Genomic DNA, 17832 nt, shown 5'->3' with positions numbered 1-17832 from the left:
ATATTACTACATAGGACCGTGTTATTCTTTTTTGTTTGGAGTTTGGAAAGTTCACTAAAATTTTGCGAAAAACAAAGTCGTATATTTAACATGGGACTATGTTGCGCTCTTATCATATTTTCATAACATACACCAATGATTTTCGATTAATTTTAGAGGATTGCATGCATATATTATTTATATAAAGAATTACACATTCCATAACAACACCGCTTTGTTGTTACTTTTCATGCAGGTTATCATAATAATTATCATTTAAAAAAAATTGATTTGCTAATTGTGGCCCTTTATTTTTTTCAATAACTAGACTTCCTTTGGTATTTTTTATATCAATTTTATATATATATATATATATATATATATATATATATATATATATATATATATATATATATATATATATGTATATAATATATATTTGTCCTCCTAGGCGTATGAGGTGAAAACATAAAATTAATGGGGATATAGTCAAAAAACTATAAAAAGGCCTAACAAATGAAAAAGCTTGTGGATTTGTTATCTGCTGAATTTAATCTATAAAAATGTGACAAAAATTATATAAAAATTACACATGACTATTCTGTAACACTGATAGATCTTATAGAAGAGAAAATTAAAGGCCACGAAGAAGAACAAAGCAGATTTCATGCTGGAAGAACATATAACGACAATCTATTCTGTCTTAAACAAATCCCTTTTTGAAAAAAACTGCAACTAACAGAGAAGTACATAATATAATACTTGCAGGCTTACACAAAGCAAGTTAATTCGATAAAGACTTGTAATCATTATGGATATTATTATTTGTGATTAACAGAAAAACTTCAATTAACCTATTGGAATCTTAATGGAAAAATATATATCATTTGGAGATAACAAAGAAAAATGACGTTTTAAAGGTAGTTCCAGATCATAAGTTTCCATTTAAAAACCATGTTACTAATGATATATCTTAAATGTCATATAAAAAATCCTTGTTTGCTGAATCTTGTGCTTTGCACAACTTGACATGTGGTGTAAAAATTAATGGAAAACTCATAAATACTATTAGATTGCAGATGACACAGTTGTTCAGAATAGCTCAAGACAGAGACAGTCTTGCATGTTAATCGCCAAACTCTAGAGCATGTAATAAGGTATGTTAAGAAGAAGGTATAGCTTACCAAGCAAAGTTTGTAAGTAATTCTCTCCATCTCTGTTTCTAATTTTTTCCTTTCTTTGTACTGTTTGTCAATTATATAGATCAGTTCGTCTCTGTGCTGCCTTAAAGACAGGATATATTCTACAATTTTTTCGTTATTATTCCTAAGTTCACCTCCTATATCTTCTTTATTCCCATGTAAATTTTCATGATCTTTATGACGAATGTGATCCCCATTTATTTCGAATTCAAGAAGATGTTCTGGTTTGTCTCCAATTTTATCATTCGGTAGAAGATTCTTATGAAATAATTCAGAGTTAGAATTTTTACCAAACAAAATAGTTCATTTGTATATTTACACTAATGGCCAACATACTGGAAACTGTGGAAACACAAATTATTGTTTTTTCATTAACAGTCGTCTTATTAATATCATTAATGTATTTTGTGAACGATTTCCGAAGTGGAAATTGAAACGCCAATAAACTTATTTTAAACTTTAATTGTGGCTTATTCCCATTAAAATATTTATTACTTTAAGATCATCATCATCATCATCAGTAGCTCGACAACCCTTTCTGAGTCCTGGCTTGTTTTAGGATTTTCCGCTATTCTGTTCTCTTCCTTGCTTTGTTTTTCCAGTTGGTAATCTTAAGTGTTTTCAGATTTTGTTCCACTTGTTCCATGTATCTAAGTTTGGCTCTTCCCTTTGACCTTCTACCTACTGGTGTTTGCCTCATTACATGTTTTGGTGTTTCAGTCTCCAACATCCGTTCATCCATCCAACGCAGACGTCCGATCTGTATGGATGTTATAACCTCGGGTTCATTACTTTAAAATGCCACAAGAAAATAGTTTGAGAACAATATTTTTCATAACACTGGAACAACAAAGTCAGCAAACAGAACAGAGAGAAAACCGAAAGTTAGTCAATACGAAGAGCACATAATGTCACCTGGTTAGAAGATCGTCGCAGATCCGCAAAAGACATTAATACTATCGTCAAATTAACTGTCTTACAAATATCGGACCGCACGGAAAATGGACTGTGAACAAGAATCCCTAGAAAGAAGCCTTTCATGAACAAAAAACAAGGGCAAAAACGCATTGATTGGGGATTGATACACAGAGAGTGGACAGACGAACAGTGGAGTAAGGTAATTTGGAGTGATGAAATCACAATCTCGGTCTTTGGGAGTGATGAAGTGAAGTTTTTTCGCCGCCGAATGGGGGAAGACCTTTTGCCCCAGTGTACTACGGTCATTATGAAGCACCCTGTGATGTCATGGTATGGTATACGTGATATATCAATATTAATGCAAAATAATGGCAGGAAGAAATACTGAAAGCCAAACTGCTGCCAAATATCAGAGATTTCCATGGAATGGTTGTTAGTATCACGCTTAAACGTAAGTAACAAGAGAAAACTGATAGAAGCCATTATTCAAAACTGGTTTAGAGTTATTACAGCAGAAAATTTGCCTCGTTTCGTGAACTCCATGCTTCGCAGTATCGAGTCTGTGCTAAAAAACAAAGTTTATCCCATCAAATCTTAATTTTCTTCATAATTGCTTCATTTTATTTTTAAATATATCTACTAATCGCTAACGGTTGTTGTTTGATTTATTTTTTTAAATTGTTAGGTTTTCCACTTAAAATAGACGTTAAATATTAAGTAGAAGCATACAAGGATGTAAGAACAGGATAGGTAATCTTGTAAATAATATAATGTCGTGTAAAAAAGAGGAATGCTGCTAACACAACTAAAGTTTTTGTAATGTTTCCAGAATTTTGGCCAATAATGTAGTATGATTAGTCTTATATAATTAGAAAGTCTTACTCACCATTGTTAGCCCTGATACTAGATAACTGGCAACGTTTGAATCGTTTTAACAATACAGTTTATTTTACGAGTATATTATTTCCTAATGATTAAATTCACTTTTGATTTCACATTTGATATTTTTACAAATTATAAAATGACAGTTTGAAGGTTGTCAATTATATAAATAATACAAATTACTACAACAGCACTAGTTATTTATGTAGTACTGGTACATACAATTCTAGTTTTACTGGTAATAACGTCACTTTTATTGATATTTTTTTAAAATTTGTTTTTAATTTTTGTCCTAAAGATTTCTGTAAAAGCTTATTTTAAAGGTATATTTCAGTACTTTTAAAAGGATTGTATAAGTTTTCCTCGATAAATTAATCGTTTTTCAGTTAGTTAACATAAAAGTCTGCAAATAAATTTTCGACAAAGAAAAAATCGGCTTCATCCAACTATAGCTCGCTTTATCTTGTTAATAATTTCTCTGTAAATAATTTCTTTGTTTTTTCTTTATAAACTTTATTTTTGATAAGAATGTTTTTTTCACCACATAGGTATTTTAGTGATAGTGATTGAAAAACAGTCAAAAAAGCATTTTGAATTACGAATAATTCGAAAAGTGCTGAAAAACAAAATCTAATAATTAATAATCACAGGCAGACGTGCCATCTTCTGGAAAGTGAATTTTAACTTTGAATTCTCACTAAAATGAAATAAACTGTAGTCTAAAATTGGATCTATCATTTGGGACCGCTTTAATTCCGACCTCTTGGAAGATGAAACATCCACATGGTCTTCGTTATTATTTACTTCTGGCTGTGAGTCGCTGTCAGATGGAAAATGTACGTTTTTGTCTTCTTAGTATACATCCCTTCCGTAGAATAATCTGGATCCGAAATTGAATCATCAGAATCTTTATCACCGCTACCTGGGAAATCCAAAGTTGAATGAGTTTGTTGATGACATTTATTTGATGTTGAAGCAATATTTAATCTTAAACTGGAAGTAATATTTGTGCTTAAATTATACTTATTATCATTGCTATTTTCCTGGCCTTTATTTACAAACTCTTCCAGTTGTTTTGCAATAAGAGGCGGCTGCAGCATCTTTTCGTATTTTCGCTCACTGAAAAAAAAAAAAACGGTCTCTCAATATTCATCAAGAACATCTTTTTGCAAAAATTTACAAAAGATATTTCATTTTAATCTGAAAGACTAGAATTTACACTGAAATTCTAAAAACGTGTAATTTTTCAATTTGTTTCTTTATTCACGCAAAATAATTGTCAAGTTTGGAGAAAAATAGATTATGTAGGTGTATTAGCAATGTTGAATAGATTAAAATAACTTTTAAAAATAAATAATACTTGGTCTTTATTGTGGTAAAACGTTTTTTACGCTATATTTTACACTACTTAACTTGTTATTATCCAATATTTCAATGAAAAACTTTAATAAATTACTATAACACTAATGTACCCGGCACAAGTGATCACTGGTATACTTACCGCTCAATGATCATTACAATTTTTTTTTCCTTATGTCGTTTTGTTTAATTTCACCAAAAATCCTTTACAACAGTACTGTTTGTGCTTACGGTCTAATACTTATTGCTTATAAGTTAGAAAAATAACTTCTCACAATACTGGTAAATATAGCTATCACTGATCCTTAAAGTTTTAATTCGTCTTTATTAATTTTAGCCACACCTACTGAACCCACAACACCAATAGTCCAAACTAGAAGACAGAAAATGACCTGCCAAGAGATTCTTCCGTCACCATCGACTCCACATAGAATCGAATTAAGAACCGAGAGCTCAGATGATATAAAGAAAGTTGTTCAACCTTTGGAACCTGTACCAAAATCAAAGAAAAGGTGATATTTTTGTTTTAAGTTTGTTTTAATGATTTTCTCTACGGACAACTCGCTTATTTCTGGCAAATAGTTTTCTATTTCTAAATATAATCCTTCGAAAAGTTACATTACTGTTGTCGTCATCTCGTCTGGGTCCTCGGCAGCGTAGTCTCCGTATGTGAGTATCAATACCGGCCTGCGTGGCGAAGTTGGTACCACAGACGCAGATGACCATCTCGTTCGATGGTTTGTAGAGTAACTGGATGAGTAGGAAACAATAACTTACCCACCACGTAGATAATTTGGTATCTACGTTACTCTAAAAACTAAGGCTTCCAGGAAACTGGAAGGGTGTACAGCCTTAAAGGAGTTCGAAAAACCCGACTGGTTAGTAACTGCACTGGTGCGCTTAATCAAGGATCCCAAAGGGACCGACCACAGCTCGAATATGGCGCACACTACCAATCGGATACACCATGTACAATTAACAATCCTTATTCGCTAAATCAGAGTACGCGCTCTAAAAAGTGTTCGTATTTCTGATTCAACTAATATAGATTCCCAGCTCTACCAACGAGGAGGTTTGTACTAGGATGATTTTATGTGGTAAGGATGAAACACGACGTTCACCCAAGCGCAAAAAAAATGAAGGTCGCTCAACGAGAGGTTTGGATAACTCAAGTCGCACACACTTCAGTCAATTACGTCTGGCGAACGATGGGCCAAGCAAAACCACAATTATTTTTTTGGTGTGTGGAGGTGGTTACTATAAGCTTAATTCAGGTTTGTGGGGTCGCCACCTTTGTCCTCCGCCAGCCATTTTGGAAAATTTTCGCGCTGTATCTCGGGATTTTTTTTTAGTATCGTAATGATCATAAATTACATAGAATTAAAATTAGTTTAAGATATTTGGATTTCGTAATTTTATAAATTAAAATTTAGTTATGATTATTTTTTGACCAGGAAATTTTTTTCGTGGATAGAAAAATTTCTCCGTTGACCACTGGTGGTCGGCCAGATCAGTGGTTGCGAGTAGCTGCACTTGATGACTCACAGTGGAGTGAGTGCGCTTTGCCCGCTTGACTATCATAACTACAAAAAGAACATATTATCGTAGTATATATCTCTGACTTCCTACTTTCGCAGTAGAAGCTTATAGAAAAACCATCTTCGATTGCATTAAATAATAACAATTTATTAAGTAGGTACTTACTTGTATTACTTAGGTATAATATTGAAATTTTTAGACTGAAAAATGGACAAGTGTTCACAAACGGCAGTGAAACCAAAATTGTGGAGAATGGAAATCACAAATTGACTGAATACTTTCCAGTGAGAAGATCTGTACGTAAGACGACAAAGACTGTATTAGAAGAAAAACAGAGAAGTTTAGAATTTGCTTTGAAAAATGAAATTGAAGAAGGTTTAGAGGTAAGTACACTCTTATAATTTTGCAATTTGATTTTTTAAACTTTCGACATATATATATATATATATATATATATATATATATATATATATATATATATATATATATATATATATATATATATATACATGCTGCTATTATTTTGGCATCGATACATTATGCTTTAATCATAGATCATTTAATAGAAAGTATAACAACTAAACTGTTTCGTGGCGTTATAGTCTATTCATATATATATACACTTTCGTAGGTTAGGATATTTAGTAAAGGTAGAGGTAAAGGTAGAGGTGTAGTAGCATCCAAAGATTTTTCAAGGGGCGACTTCGTAGTAGAATACAGTGGAGACCTTATTGATCCTATTGAAGCGAAGGCACGTGAAGAAAAATACGCTAGGAATGAAAATACTGGTTGCTACATGTATTATTTTAAGTACAATAATCAGCAGTATTGGTAAGTACGCTAAATATGTCATCTCCTTCAATAAATCCCTTGTTCTTTATTTATGGTTTCAGTTGTTTTCCGGGTTTGACGCCGCGTTAAATATTTTTGGTTTTTAGAAAAACCATTGTTTTGACGACTTTTCGGCAGTTCGGTTCAGTTCAGTTCGCCTGGAACATCAAGACGAAGCAGAATCTGACTTGACAATGGCAAGTGTGACCTTGCCGAAACGTCGTCAAAACAATGGTTTTTCTAAAAACCAAAAATATTTAACGCGGAGTCAAACCCGGAAAACAACTGAAACCACATATGGCTCCCGCAGAAATTTCAAATTCAATATATATATATATATATATATATATATATATATATATATTAATATATATATATTAATATATATATATATATATATATATATATATATATATATATATATATATATATATATATATATATATCCGTACCTCAGAGCAAAACTGTATTAAGTCCAAAATTTCAGTTTTCTACTTTTTTGGCTCACTGGGATTAAAATTTTCCGCTCTATTCAATGGTGCTTCTTATTCGCTGTTTCGACTGAAATTGGCCAAAATAACCTTTTATGAACAGTATTAAGTCCACATTGCGCTTAGAGCAAAACAGTATCTTCTGCATTTCAAATGTATTAGATCCAAAGTGGTGTGTACATTTCCCAGGGCAAAACCATATTATGTCCAACAAAAAGTATTATGTCCCACATAATGTAATTCAGGCAAAGCATTAAGTCCACAATCTTTTAAAATTTGACAAGTCTGTGCTTGTTGAGGTGTGAATTACATAGTACAATACGTGCGTTTGTTCAGTTCGCTATTTACAGTGTATTGAAGCGGATGTTCTCTTCGCTTTTAAATCCGGTGTTATATTTTTTGTTTAAGTCGTGCATGTTAAATTAAACGAGATAGCCAAAAATGGAAGATAGAGCCCACAGAATTCTTCAGCTTGCGCTGAGCGGTAAACAAAACGTGAATAATGAATCCTCATCAGTGGAAATATTTCTAGTAAACGTAAGTATTTCTAATGATAAATAATAAGTTTAACTACATTATAAAGACAAATGTTTTGAATTTACATTTACGGTGACGGTGATTACTGTACATTCGTATGCCATTTAATAGAAAAGTTATACCTAATGAATTTAAAATAAAAAAAGGATGAATTATTTTGTTCTTGTTATATAAGATACGGAGTCACTTATAATAGCTGATATTATTGTTTTAGAAAAGTAAAAGAAATAAATCTCAAAGCTCTTGTCAATGTATTTCTCTTTTTTGCCTGTACATCTTTTTTTTTATTGTTTTAGACTACCTTGAGAGTCAGAATTCGGATGAGGCTATGGCTGTACGGATCACATCACCGTCTTTGTTAGATATATCTTACAACTTTGTTAACCTGCAGGAGGATACAACTGAAATGCAGCTAAATGCAGCTGCTGTTGTTTCAGATGTACCTAAAGACATACCTTCTTCAAGTAGCAGCTTGCTTATTAATGAAATTAAGCAACCACCACTGGAGCTCAATTCATCTACAAGTACCATACACCAAGACGAGGAAGATCCATTTGAATATTCGGGAAGTTCATTTGTTCCTAGCATTAATTCGAGTACTGACAATGATTTTGAAATCACAAATGAGGGTGAAGATGAAAATGAAAAAGAGGTCATGGTAGCCGATCATCAAAGCAAAGGTAAGAAACGTTTAAGGAACGAAAGTACGTGGCAACGAAACGAACGAAAAAAGAAGAGGATGGCAGGCCAACAATATAAATCTTCCAAAACTAAAAAGACTATAAAGGAAAGGAAGGTTCGAGAGCCTTGTAGAAACTGCCGTTTAAAATGCAATGAAAACATCTTAGGTCCTCAGAGAGCACAAATTCACCGACAATTTTGGAATCACGAGACAACCATAGATCAAAAAAGACAGTTTTTATGTTCTTGTCTTGAAAAAATGTGTATCAAAAGAAAAAGAGAACGAACAGGTGCTCGAGCTGGAAAACGCCATTGTAACTGGAAATATTTTTTTACCATTGAAGGAAAGAGGTTTCAAGTTTGCAGTAAGTTCTTTTTGCGTACTCTAGATATTTCTCAATCTTTTGTTAGATGTGCACTTGAAAAAATGCAAACAAGTGGAGTTGTAGAATGTGACAAAAGAGGAAAGCAGCTATCTATAAATAAAGTAAAGAATGAGGTAAAGGACAGGATTCGTGAGCATATAATGGCCTACCCATGTGAAGAATCACATTATAGTCGAAGAAGGACGGCGAAAAAATATTTAGAAGGTCACTTAAATATTTCTACAATGTTTAGGATGTTTAAGGAAGAGTGTGATTTGAAAAACATTCCTTCGGACGAAGTAGGCAAAGAATGGCTTTACAATCACATTTTTAATACAGAATTTAATTTATCGTTCGCTGTTCCTTCAAAAGATACTTTGTGATAAATGTGATGAATTTCTAATCAATCTAAGACAGTCAAACTCTGAAGCTGAGCGAGAAACATTACAAGTGCAGTATAACGCTCATTTGTTAGAGGCCGATAAACGGTACAAATTGAAACAGATAGACAAGGAGATGTCCATCAATAACCCTGGACAAAAAGTTTTAATGATATATTTACAAAAATGTCTTCCTTGCCCAAAGCTAACTAACTCTCAAAGTTTTTACAGTCCAAAACTCTGGTGTTTTAATTATACAATTTATGATTCAACGGAAAAACAGGCGAACTGTCTAATGTGGCATGAATCAATTGCTGGCCGAGGTGGAAACGAAATGGCCTCATGCTTGGTCCAATACATTCATTCATTACCTCAAAGCACAACTTCGGTTGTTATTTGGACCGATAACTGCCCATCCCGAAACCGGAACATACAAATGATTATGTGCTACTTTTATCTACTTTCGAGATATCCACATATAAAAGAAATAACTCACAAATTCCTTTTGCGAGGGCATACGCACATGGAGGTGGACAGTATACATTCAGTTATAGAACGAGAAGCTAAAAAATGTCCTAATTTTCAAATTATTACTCCATGGGATTGGTTACAGTTGGCTAGAATTTCCGGAAAAAACAAAGATTTCAAAGTGTATGAAATGACAACGTCTAATTTTAAAGACTTTAATAAACTGTACAATTCTTGCGATTCACCATTTCAAAATAAAAAGAAGACTGAGAACAACGAAAAATTTTTAATTTCACAAGCAGTATGTATGCAATTCAGACAAGAAAATTCTGGGATTCTGTACTTTAAAACAGACTTCGATTTGGAATTTCAGAGTGTAGACTTTAACCGAAGAGTTGGTAGAAGAAATCATCAATCTTTAGAAGATTCTCTGGTTTCTTTGAGAGATACCTTAAATCCGATAAGTACTAAAAAATTCAATGATCTTCAAAAGCTGCTAAAGTGGGTTCCAGCGAGGTTTCACTATTTTTTTCAGACTCTAGTACATAAAGACACAATTCAGATTACTGATAATTAGCGGAAGTAGCCCTGCATTTGTTTAGTTTTTAATTATTATTTTGTTACGTACTTCAAAAGTTATTGTTAAATTTTTTACTTAATAAAAATACAGTTACTTTACGACCATTTCTGTTTTTTAATTAAACTTTTTTCTAGTTTTTTTTTACTTGCTCGTATTAATGGTTTTGTTACAAACACTTCCGTATAGTATTTTTAATTCTGTATATCCAAAGTATGATGTTTTCCATAATGGATATTTTGCCACAAGATAGGTGGAAAAATTAATGTTAAGTCACAGTCAAAAATTTATTTTTCAGAGCAAAAATATGTAAATCCATTTTTTTCAAAAACAGTAGTATTCAAAAAAAATTTTTTTAGTGGTAAAAAGAACAATGATTATTATTCATATTTAAAAGAATTTGCTAAATAAAATTTAATGTATTAAATGGAAAATATTACAAAACAGTAAAAATAATTTTTATTTTCGCTCTCCTGTAAAATTTATATTTTGTGACTTAATACACTTTTGTTCTGAGGTACGGATATATATATATATATATATATATATATATATATATATATAGTTAGTTTTGATATTTCCGCGGGAGCTGTATGTTACATCAATGGTATTCCGGGTTTGACTCCGCGTTAAATGTTGTTGGTTTTGATAAAAACCATTTTGACGACGTTTCGGCAAGATCTCACTTGCCATTTTCAAGTCTCTCTGGATGGTCTGCTTCTTGTCGATGTTCGAGTGGAAGTGACGCTACGGGTGTTAGGCAGCTGGCTTTTGTAGTTACTGCGTGTTGCGCGCGCTCTTGTAATTGGTCCGGTGCGCAGGTCAGTGGGCGGGGTCTTGGTCGATTCCGTTCTTGCGTTATTCTTCGGGATAATTGTTTTCCATGTTTTTGGCAATCTTTGGGCATCGTCTCGAGAATTTAAATTATTTTCTTGTTTTTCTATTTCTATTGCTTCTCTGATAATTCGTTTTCTCTTGTTTTCGACATTCGCTAACATTACCGTATGTTTGAGGTCAATTTTGTGTCCTGTAGCTAAAGAATGCTGGGCTAGGGATGACGTCGTTTCTTTTCGTTCGATGGCATTGCGATGTTCTTCTTGTCTTACTTGGATCCTTCTATTTGTCTGTCCAATATAGGCTCTATCGCATTCTCCACAGGGAATTTTGTATACTCCTTGGTTTTCTAGGGGAATCTTTGTCTTGGCAGATGGTAATATATTTGCGATTTTTCTGTCGGTGTTGAAGATAGTCTCTATTTTGTGTTTTCTCAGGACCCTGCTTATCTTCTCTGTTGTGCCTTTAATATACGGTAGAGTGGTTTTGGCAATCGGTTTTTCGTCTTCTTTTATTTCTTTTGTTGTTTTTTGTGGTCTTCGTGCCTTTTCGATTCTGTGTGTGGAAAAGCCGTTGTTTTTTAACGCTTTTGTAACTTTCTGCATTTCTTCTTTCTTGTGTTCTTCGTCTGTTAGTCGTTCAGATCTTATAGTCAGAGCATGGTCAGAAATGCAGTCAAAAATGACAGACTTCTTCCAATTGCAGAAGCAATAGTTTATGTTATCTTTGAAAATACGCTTTATACAGATTTACAAAATACAGATTTTTTTTTTTAACCTATATCATTGGCAATAAAAGTAAACAACTTTTTTTCAAAAACGCCATTCAAACAATATTTATTACATTGCATCTTATATTGCTCCGAATGGCTTTACTATAGAAAGTTAATGTTTTAAAAAACTACATATTCATATGTATGCACTGATTATTATTGTTGTCTGATATAACGAGATCGGCTTATAACGAGGTAATTAATCTTCCATTTCAGTTCTCGTTATAGAGGGAGTCTACTATATATATATATATATATATATATATATATATATATATATATATATTCTAAACAGTAATAACTGGCGTTTATTGTTCATAATCAATAATTCAATAATAATGCCGTTTTGAGTTATCTACACCACTACACCAATTGTTTCCTTTGGCACACTTAATGAGGTAAAAAATAATAACACGGTGCGAATACCTACATTTACTATATCAAAAATACCCAAACGTTTACTTGTGGTGTAGATTATGGAAAACCATTCATTTCATTTAATATATTTTATCGGGTTTCCCATAGCGATACCCGATCTCCAAAAAAATATACAAAAATCTTAGGTTTTAATATCTTGAATTTGTTTAGTGTCGATGCCACTTCCGAATCAGGCAAGATTGGTCGTCTCGTTAATCATTCGAGAAACGGTAATCTCGCCACCAAAACGATTGTGATCGACAATAAACCCCGACTAGTACTTTTAGCGAAAGACGACATCAAATGTGGCGAAGAAATCCTTTACGATTACGGAGACAGATCGAAAGAATCGCTGAAACATCATCCCTGGTTAGCCTATTGACATATCTTTGCAGCAAGTGATGTTTTTAATTAGTATATGCTCTATTTGAAGTTTTTTAAAAAGTATTTAATAATGTTTTAGACACGTTTTATTTGTTTTATTCCAGTGAACTATTCAAAATTAATGGATCGTTTTACAACTGAAAATTAAAAAAAAAAAATTAGAATTGAAAAACAGTGATTTATTTTATTTCACTGAATTATTTTATTACAAACAAAAAGTAAAATTTACTTTGACATATAGTACTCGAAAAAAGACTCAACCGTACCTTCTAATCAGTAAACCGTTTCATATTTTTGAATATCTTGGATAATGTGAGAATATAGACTTCTAAAACATATTCCATGCATACAATTATATGTAGAAAGATAAAAGTTCTCGAACTATTAATGAAAAAGTGTTAAAATGGTATTTAAAAAAAAAACAAGTCATCGTTTACTTGAGTTTCTCAAATAATTACATTTTGCAAATCTCCAAAATGTACGTTTATTTTCCTTATCACCAGATTATAACCAAAACATTTTTGTATAGAAAAAGTTTTATTATAAATAACGGTTTATAAGGCACGTCTCCACTGCGTTGTGTTTTGACACCTGTCCACATTTAGCCCTCTTTCTTCTAGTTCATGGTCGATACTCTCTTTCCAACTTCTCTCTAATCACTCTTCTGCCATTCACTACACATAGCACTTCAGTTATTTGTATTTTATGTGGTCAATCATTGTGTTTTTAACTTTTATAAATCTGTGGATATCCTCTTGGTATTTCTTTCTTGAGTGATTTTCTACCTGTCCTCCCCCAGTGGTTGGTGATCAAACTTCGGAATAATATGTGACAATACTTTGTATAATAGTCTGGTTATCATTTTTATAGCTTTTCTTCCTTGCCTATTTCAGTCTTTTATTGCTTCATCCAGGGTCCCATCATCTGTCAATTTCATGCTCAAATATTTGTATGTTTGGTTGTATTGTATACGTGTTCCATCAGTATCAGATTTTCTCTTCTTCCTCGTGCACGCATATATTCAGTTTTGTTCATATTTAGCTGCAGGCTCCATTTTTTTATTCTTCGACTAGTTTGTGGATCATACATTCTAGGACCTTAAAAACTTGATCTACTTGACCAACCGCAAAACATAATGTGTATAGAATGTTGTTTTTTGTTAATTATCATCATAATTGTCTCGACAATCCTTTGTGAATCTTGCTCACAGAGAAGTCTGAAGATCCCTATGGGTTTGAGAATGTCAATTTCTTCGTGTATTTATTATCTGATATCCTGGCATACTTTTCTGTTAGTGGAATTCCCATATTCTTACCCTTCCTCTTCTAGAGCTGTAAGGCATGTTCTAAGTATATTTGAAATATGTGAGAGGCAACATGCCTGTTTTTGACCTTTGTTTACTCAAATTGACGATTTCACTTTTATATTGGCGTATAACTGTTTCACATAATTTATTAGGACTTTAAGAAGACTTTCTAGGACTTCTTATAGTTTTGTTTGGGGGACACTGTCATAGACTTTCTTCAGCTGGACAAATAAAATGTCCATTTCTTGATTAAATGCCATTTTATTTTCCATTGTTTGTGTAATAGTAAAATGATGATCGACAGTAGATCTTTTTGCTCTTAAATCTGCTTCCATCTCCATATATTCCGCTTCAATATTATTTTTCGATAGTTCTGACAATCTTCTTTCTTCTTCTTTAGGTGCCATCTCCGCTACAGAGGTTGGCAATCATAGCTATTTTAATTTTTGAGGCAGTAGCTCTAAATAGTTGTTTTGAGCTGCATCCAAACCATTCTCTCAGGTTCTTGAGCCATGAAATTCGTTTTCTTCCGATACTTCTTCTGCCATCTATCTTTCCTTGCATTATGAGTCGCAGGATGCCATACTTCTCGCCCCGCATCACATGTTCGAGATACTGTAGCTTTCTTTAATTACAATCTTCTTTGCTTCCCTTTTTTATGAATGATTAACTAATATCTCAATCCCCATTCTTTCGGAAGTTTGTTTCCGTTAAAACAGTTTTGGAACAGTCTTGATAAATGTTGGTAAAGTTTGGTTCCATTTTTAATCAATTCTGTTGGGATATTATTGCCTATGCCTGGTTTATGAGACTTCTATTTGGATAGACGAAGAAGATTTTTGGATAAAATAATTGGTGTAAGTTGCTAGAAACGTAATACTATATCTTGCAACTTCACTTTGCGGTTTTTCATGATGATTTTCAGCATTTTTTCGATGTTTTTGTGAACAACTGCATCATTTGACCTTCCGGAGCTCTCAACATCATCGGTGTCAGCACGTCAGCGTTTGAATTCAGGAAACCATCGCTTAATGGTTGTAATCGATGGAGCAGAGTCCCGGTAACACTTTTTGAGCCATTGCTCAGTTTGGACGGTATTTTTTCCCATCAAATAACAGTGATAAATGCTTCAATCTTCAATAAATAATATCGCATGCTTCACATAAATTACTGATAAGTTTTGTTATTACACTGTGGTGAAGACATTTATAGAGTCATTATTTGCACAAATGCAACACGTTTATCATACTAACACGCGTAGGTACGCCACTGAATGAATGTAAAGCTTGAAATCATATCGGTGGTTTGAGGAGTAAACGACTATAGACGAAAATACGCCTTTTCGCCTGCCTTATCATAATTTAAGTTATCTGTAAAACCACGTTTAAACCCAGATGTTTATTTATTATCTTTAATGGGAATTAACCACAATTTCAGTTAAAAGTTTACTTTAACGTTTCGATTTCTTCTTCGAAAACATTAAAATGTAACAAGAAAATAATTTCAGATTTACCGAGGTGACGTGATACCGACTACATGATTGTGCAACTGCAACTGTTATACTGACCCAGCCACAAACACATTTATTTCAGATCGCCATGCTACCAATCTACGGTTTTATTACGGCACTATGCGTACACAAGGTTGCAATTCAGTCAATATTAAATAAATACTTTGAACGAAATAAAAAGGAAACCGTTATTCTATTCTAGCTACGCAGAAAATACGTTTTGTCCTATGTGTAATTATAGGGCTTACCCAGAATTAATTTTAATATTTTAATATAAAACCGTTACCAAACGTTTATTTTGTTGTTTTGATTTCCACTTCGGAAATCGTTCTCTAAATATAAATGTTCGGAATTCGTTTTTGTAATTTGTATTTTTATTTATCAAACAGTTTCACAATTCTATCTCAATAACTGATAGCACTAACTAATGCTTAGTTAGTGCTAGAGACAATCGTAACTTGAAACCAAAAATCGTTATTCGGCGGATCTCACCAAAATGACGTTTCTGTATGATTTTATAGATAAACTCGGTTCGCTAATCCCAGTCCGAACTGTCTAGTGAATTTAGTAATTATTTTTTTGCGAAGTTAGTTACTTTTTGACAGACTAAAAGTGGCTGGAAATTACTATACAACCAAGCACCCGTACTCATAGCCAATATTAATAATAAACAAACTAAATAGTAAATAAAATAGAACTTTGCGAATTACCGACAATCAATATTTATTTATCTGCACCATATAATAAATAGTTATGTTAAATTATAACAACTAAATATATATTTTTTAAATATATACTACCCAAAATTTGATGGGTTTAGTATACACTTCGACTATTTAGAATAATTCTTCTTTTTTTAAAGAAAGAAGTCTGTAATAGCAGGATACTTGAGCTATTAATACTGAGAAGTAGGAATTGTTGTGTTGTAGGTTTCCGACAATGAATCTGTCAAAATATGCCCGAGCTAATCGAATGGAGTTTATAATGGTTTACAGTAATAGTAAAGGTACAGTAATAGTAAAGCAAGTATCATTACACGTCATAGATTTAATGACAAGGAAAATAAACAACCAACATGATATCAAAAAATTCAACAATCTTTTTCACAAATTTAGTTTTTGTGAATCTGCTTTTCAGATAAGCGTTGATGCTCAACAAAAAGTATTTCGTCGTTAACGAATACGAGAAAATACCACTATTGTCGTAAAATTGTAATTATTTTAAATAATTCGTTTATCGTATTTTGTTGAAAGCCATTGATTTTCTTTTATATTGGAACATCTGCATAATAATTGAACACATGAATTTAAAAAATTGAGGCCACGTTCAGGGGTGTAATTTCTCTGTAGTTGTCACCGGTTGTTTCATCTCCTTTCTTGTGAATAGGTATAATAAAATTGAAACTTCTAGTCCTCTGATCAATACTACTAGTCTAATTATAGAACGCGTTTATTAGTCCTTCCTCTGGTGGGATGTTATCTTTCTCCCTTTCGTCTTCTAGCTTAAGTTCTGCTTCTTGGGCATCTATCTTTCTTTGTACTCTACTTGATTTTTTTAACTATATACGGCTTCACACAGTATTTCGATCTATAATCGTTTGTACTTTTGTATGCAAGACAATATAAGTTTTCGAATATGACAGCTTTGTTGTACTTATCGACAAGCAAAATGGTCCTAAACGATATGTTATTTGCGTTTGCTGTACTAATAGGCTCACTAATCTTGAAAATGTACATTTAGACGAATTTTCGTCTTACATTTTAAATATATACTTTTACGTGAAGAAATATAAACACCATGGTTATGAATTCATTATATTTATGCATTTTACGAAAGAATTATTTACTTCTTATATATATCTACGGATTATTTACTATTTATTCGAAGATAAATTGAAAATTTGTAGATATAAACAACACATTATTTATATTAGATTAGTTTTTTGGGTTTTTTCAATTCTTAAAGAGAATGTTATTCAAATAAATTATATTAATTAATGCTGTTTTAAATTTAGGCTGTTTAAAGTTGAAATTAATAAAAATATATAAATGAAAGTGACACATTGTTTATAATCCTTTATCATCTCAATTTATTAATTGATACAAAAGCCATTCATTGTGATTTAGGTCTAGTAACATAAATAAATTACATTACAAATAATATACTTGCCTCAATATCATATAAAATTAAAATCATTAGTAGAATCTACATATAAACCGGATGAAAAGGGATTATTTAACAATCTAGTGATATTTGTAATATAAACGGCGTTTTTGTTGCTTGTTTTAGAGCGTTTCAAATTGGCACTTATATGCTTTGTTGGATTGTATAATATAGTGAGTTGCATTTACATTGTACCTTTTATTTTAAACTGTATTCTAAATAAATACGTTCACTTTA

The 17832-nt window shown here is 32.2% G+C and overlaps 2 protein-coding genes across 3 annotated transcripts in view; one reads left to right on the top strand and one right to left on the bottom strand.

The window, feature by feature from the left end:
* Positions 1-3149, bottom strand: part of LOC140441581 (macrophage migration inhibitory factor homolog) — an 18735-nt gene extending 15586 nt beyond the window's left edge. The window contains exons 1-2 of one of the 2 annotated variants that reach the window (XM_072532406.1): positions 2986-3149; positions 1164-1439 (exon numbers count right to left, since the gene is read on the bottom strand). In XM_072532406.1, the coding sequence (XP_072388507.1) occupies positions 1164-1439; positions 2986-2988 (279 nt within the window). In that variant the 5' untranslated portion in view covers positions 2989-3149. The remainder of the gene's footprint in view (positions 1-1163; positions 1440-2985) is intronic. The other variant, XM_072532405.1, reaches the window with a different exon arrangement.
* Positions 1-17832, top strand: part of LOC140441580 (histone-lysine N-methyltransferase Set8-like) — a 23568-nt gene extending 5736 nt beyond the window's left edge. Inside the window, exons 2-5 of the mRNA XM_072532404.1 lie at positions 4678-4852; positions 6079-6262; positions 6511-6710; positions 12404-17832. Of these exons, the coding sequence (XP_072388505.1) occupies positions 4678-4852; positions 6079-6262; positions 6511-6710; positions 12404-12614 (770 nt within the window). The 3' untranslated portion in view covers positions 12615-17832. The remainder of the gene's footprint in view (positions 1-4677; positions 4853-6078; positions 6263-6510; positions 6711-12403) is intronic.

This window comes from Diabrotica undecimpunctata, chromosome 5 (assembly GCF_040954645.1).
Source record: "Diabrotica undecimpunctata isolate CICGRU chromosome 5, icDiaUnde3, whole genome shotgun sequence".
In the NCBI taxonomy this organism is placed as follows: domain Eukaryota; kingdom Metazoa; phylum Arthropoda; class Insecta; order Coleoptera; family Chrysomelidae; genus Diabrotica; species Diabrotica undecimpunctata.
The sequence above is the reverse complement of the archived record's forward strand: the minus strand, read 5'-3'. Positions and strand labels throughout refer to the sequence as shown.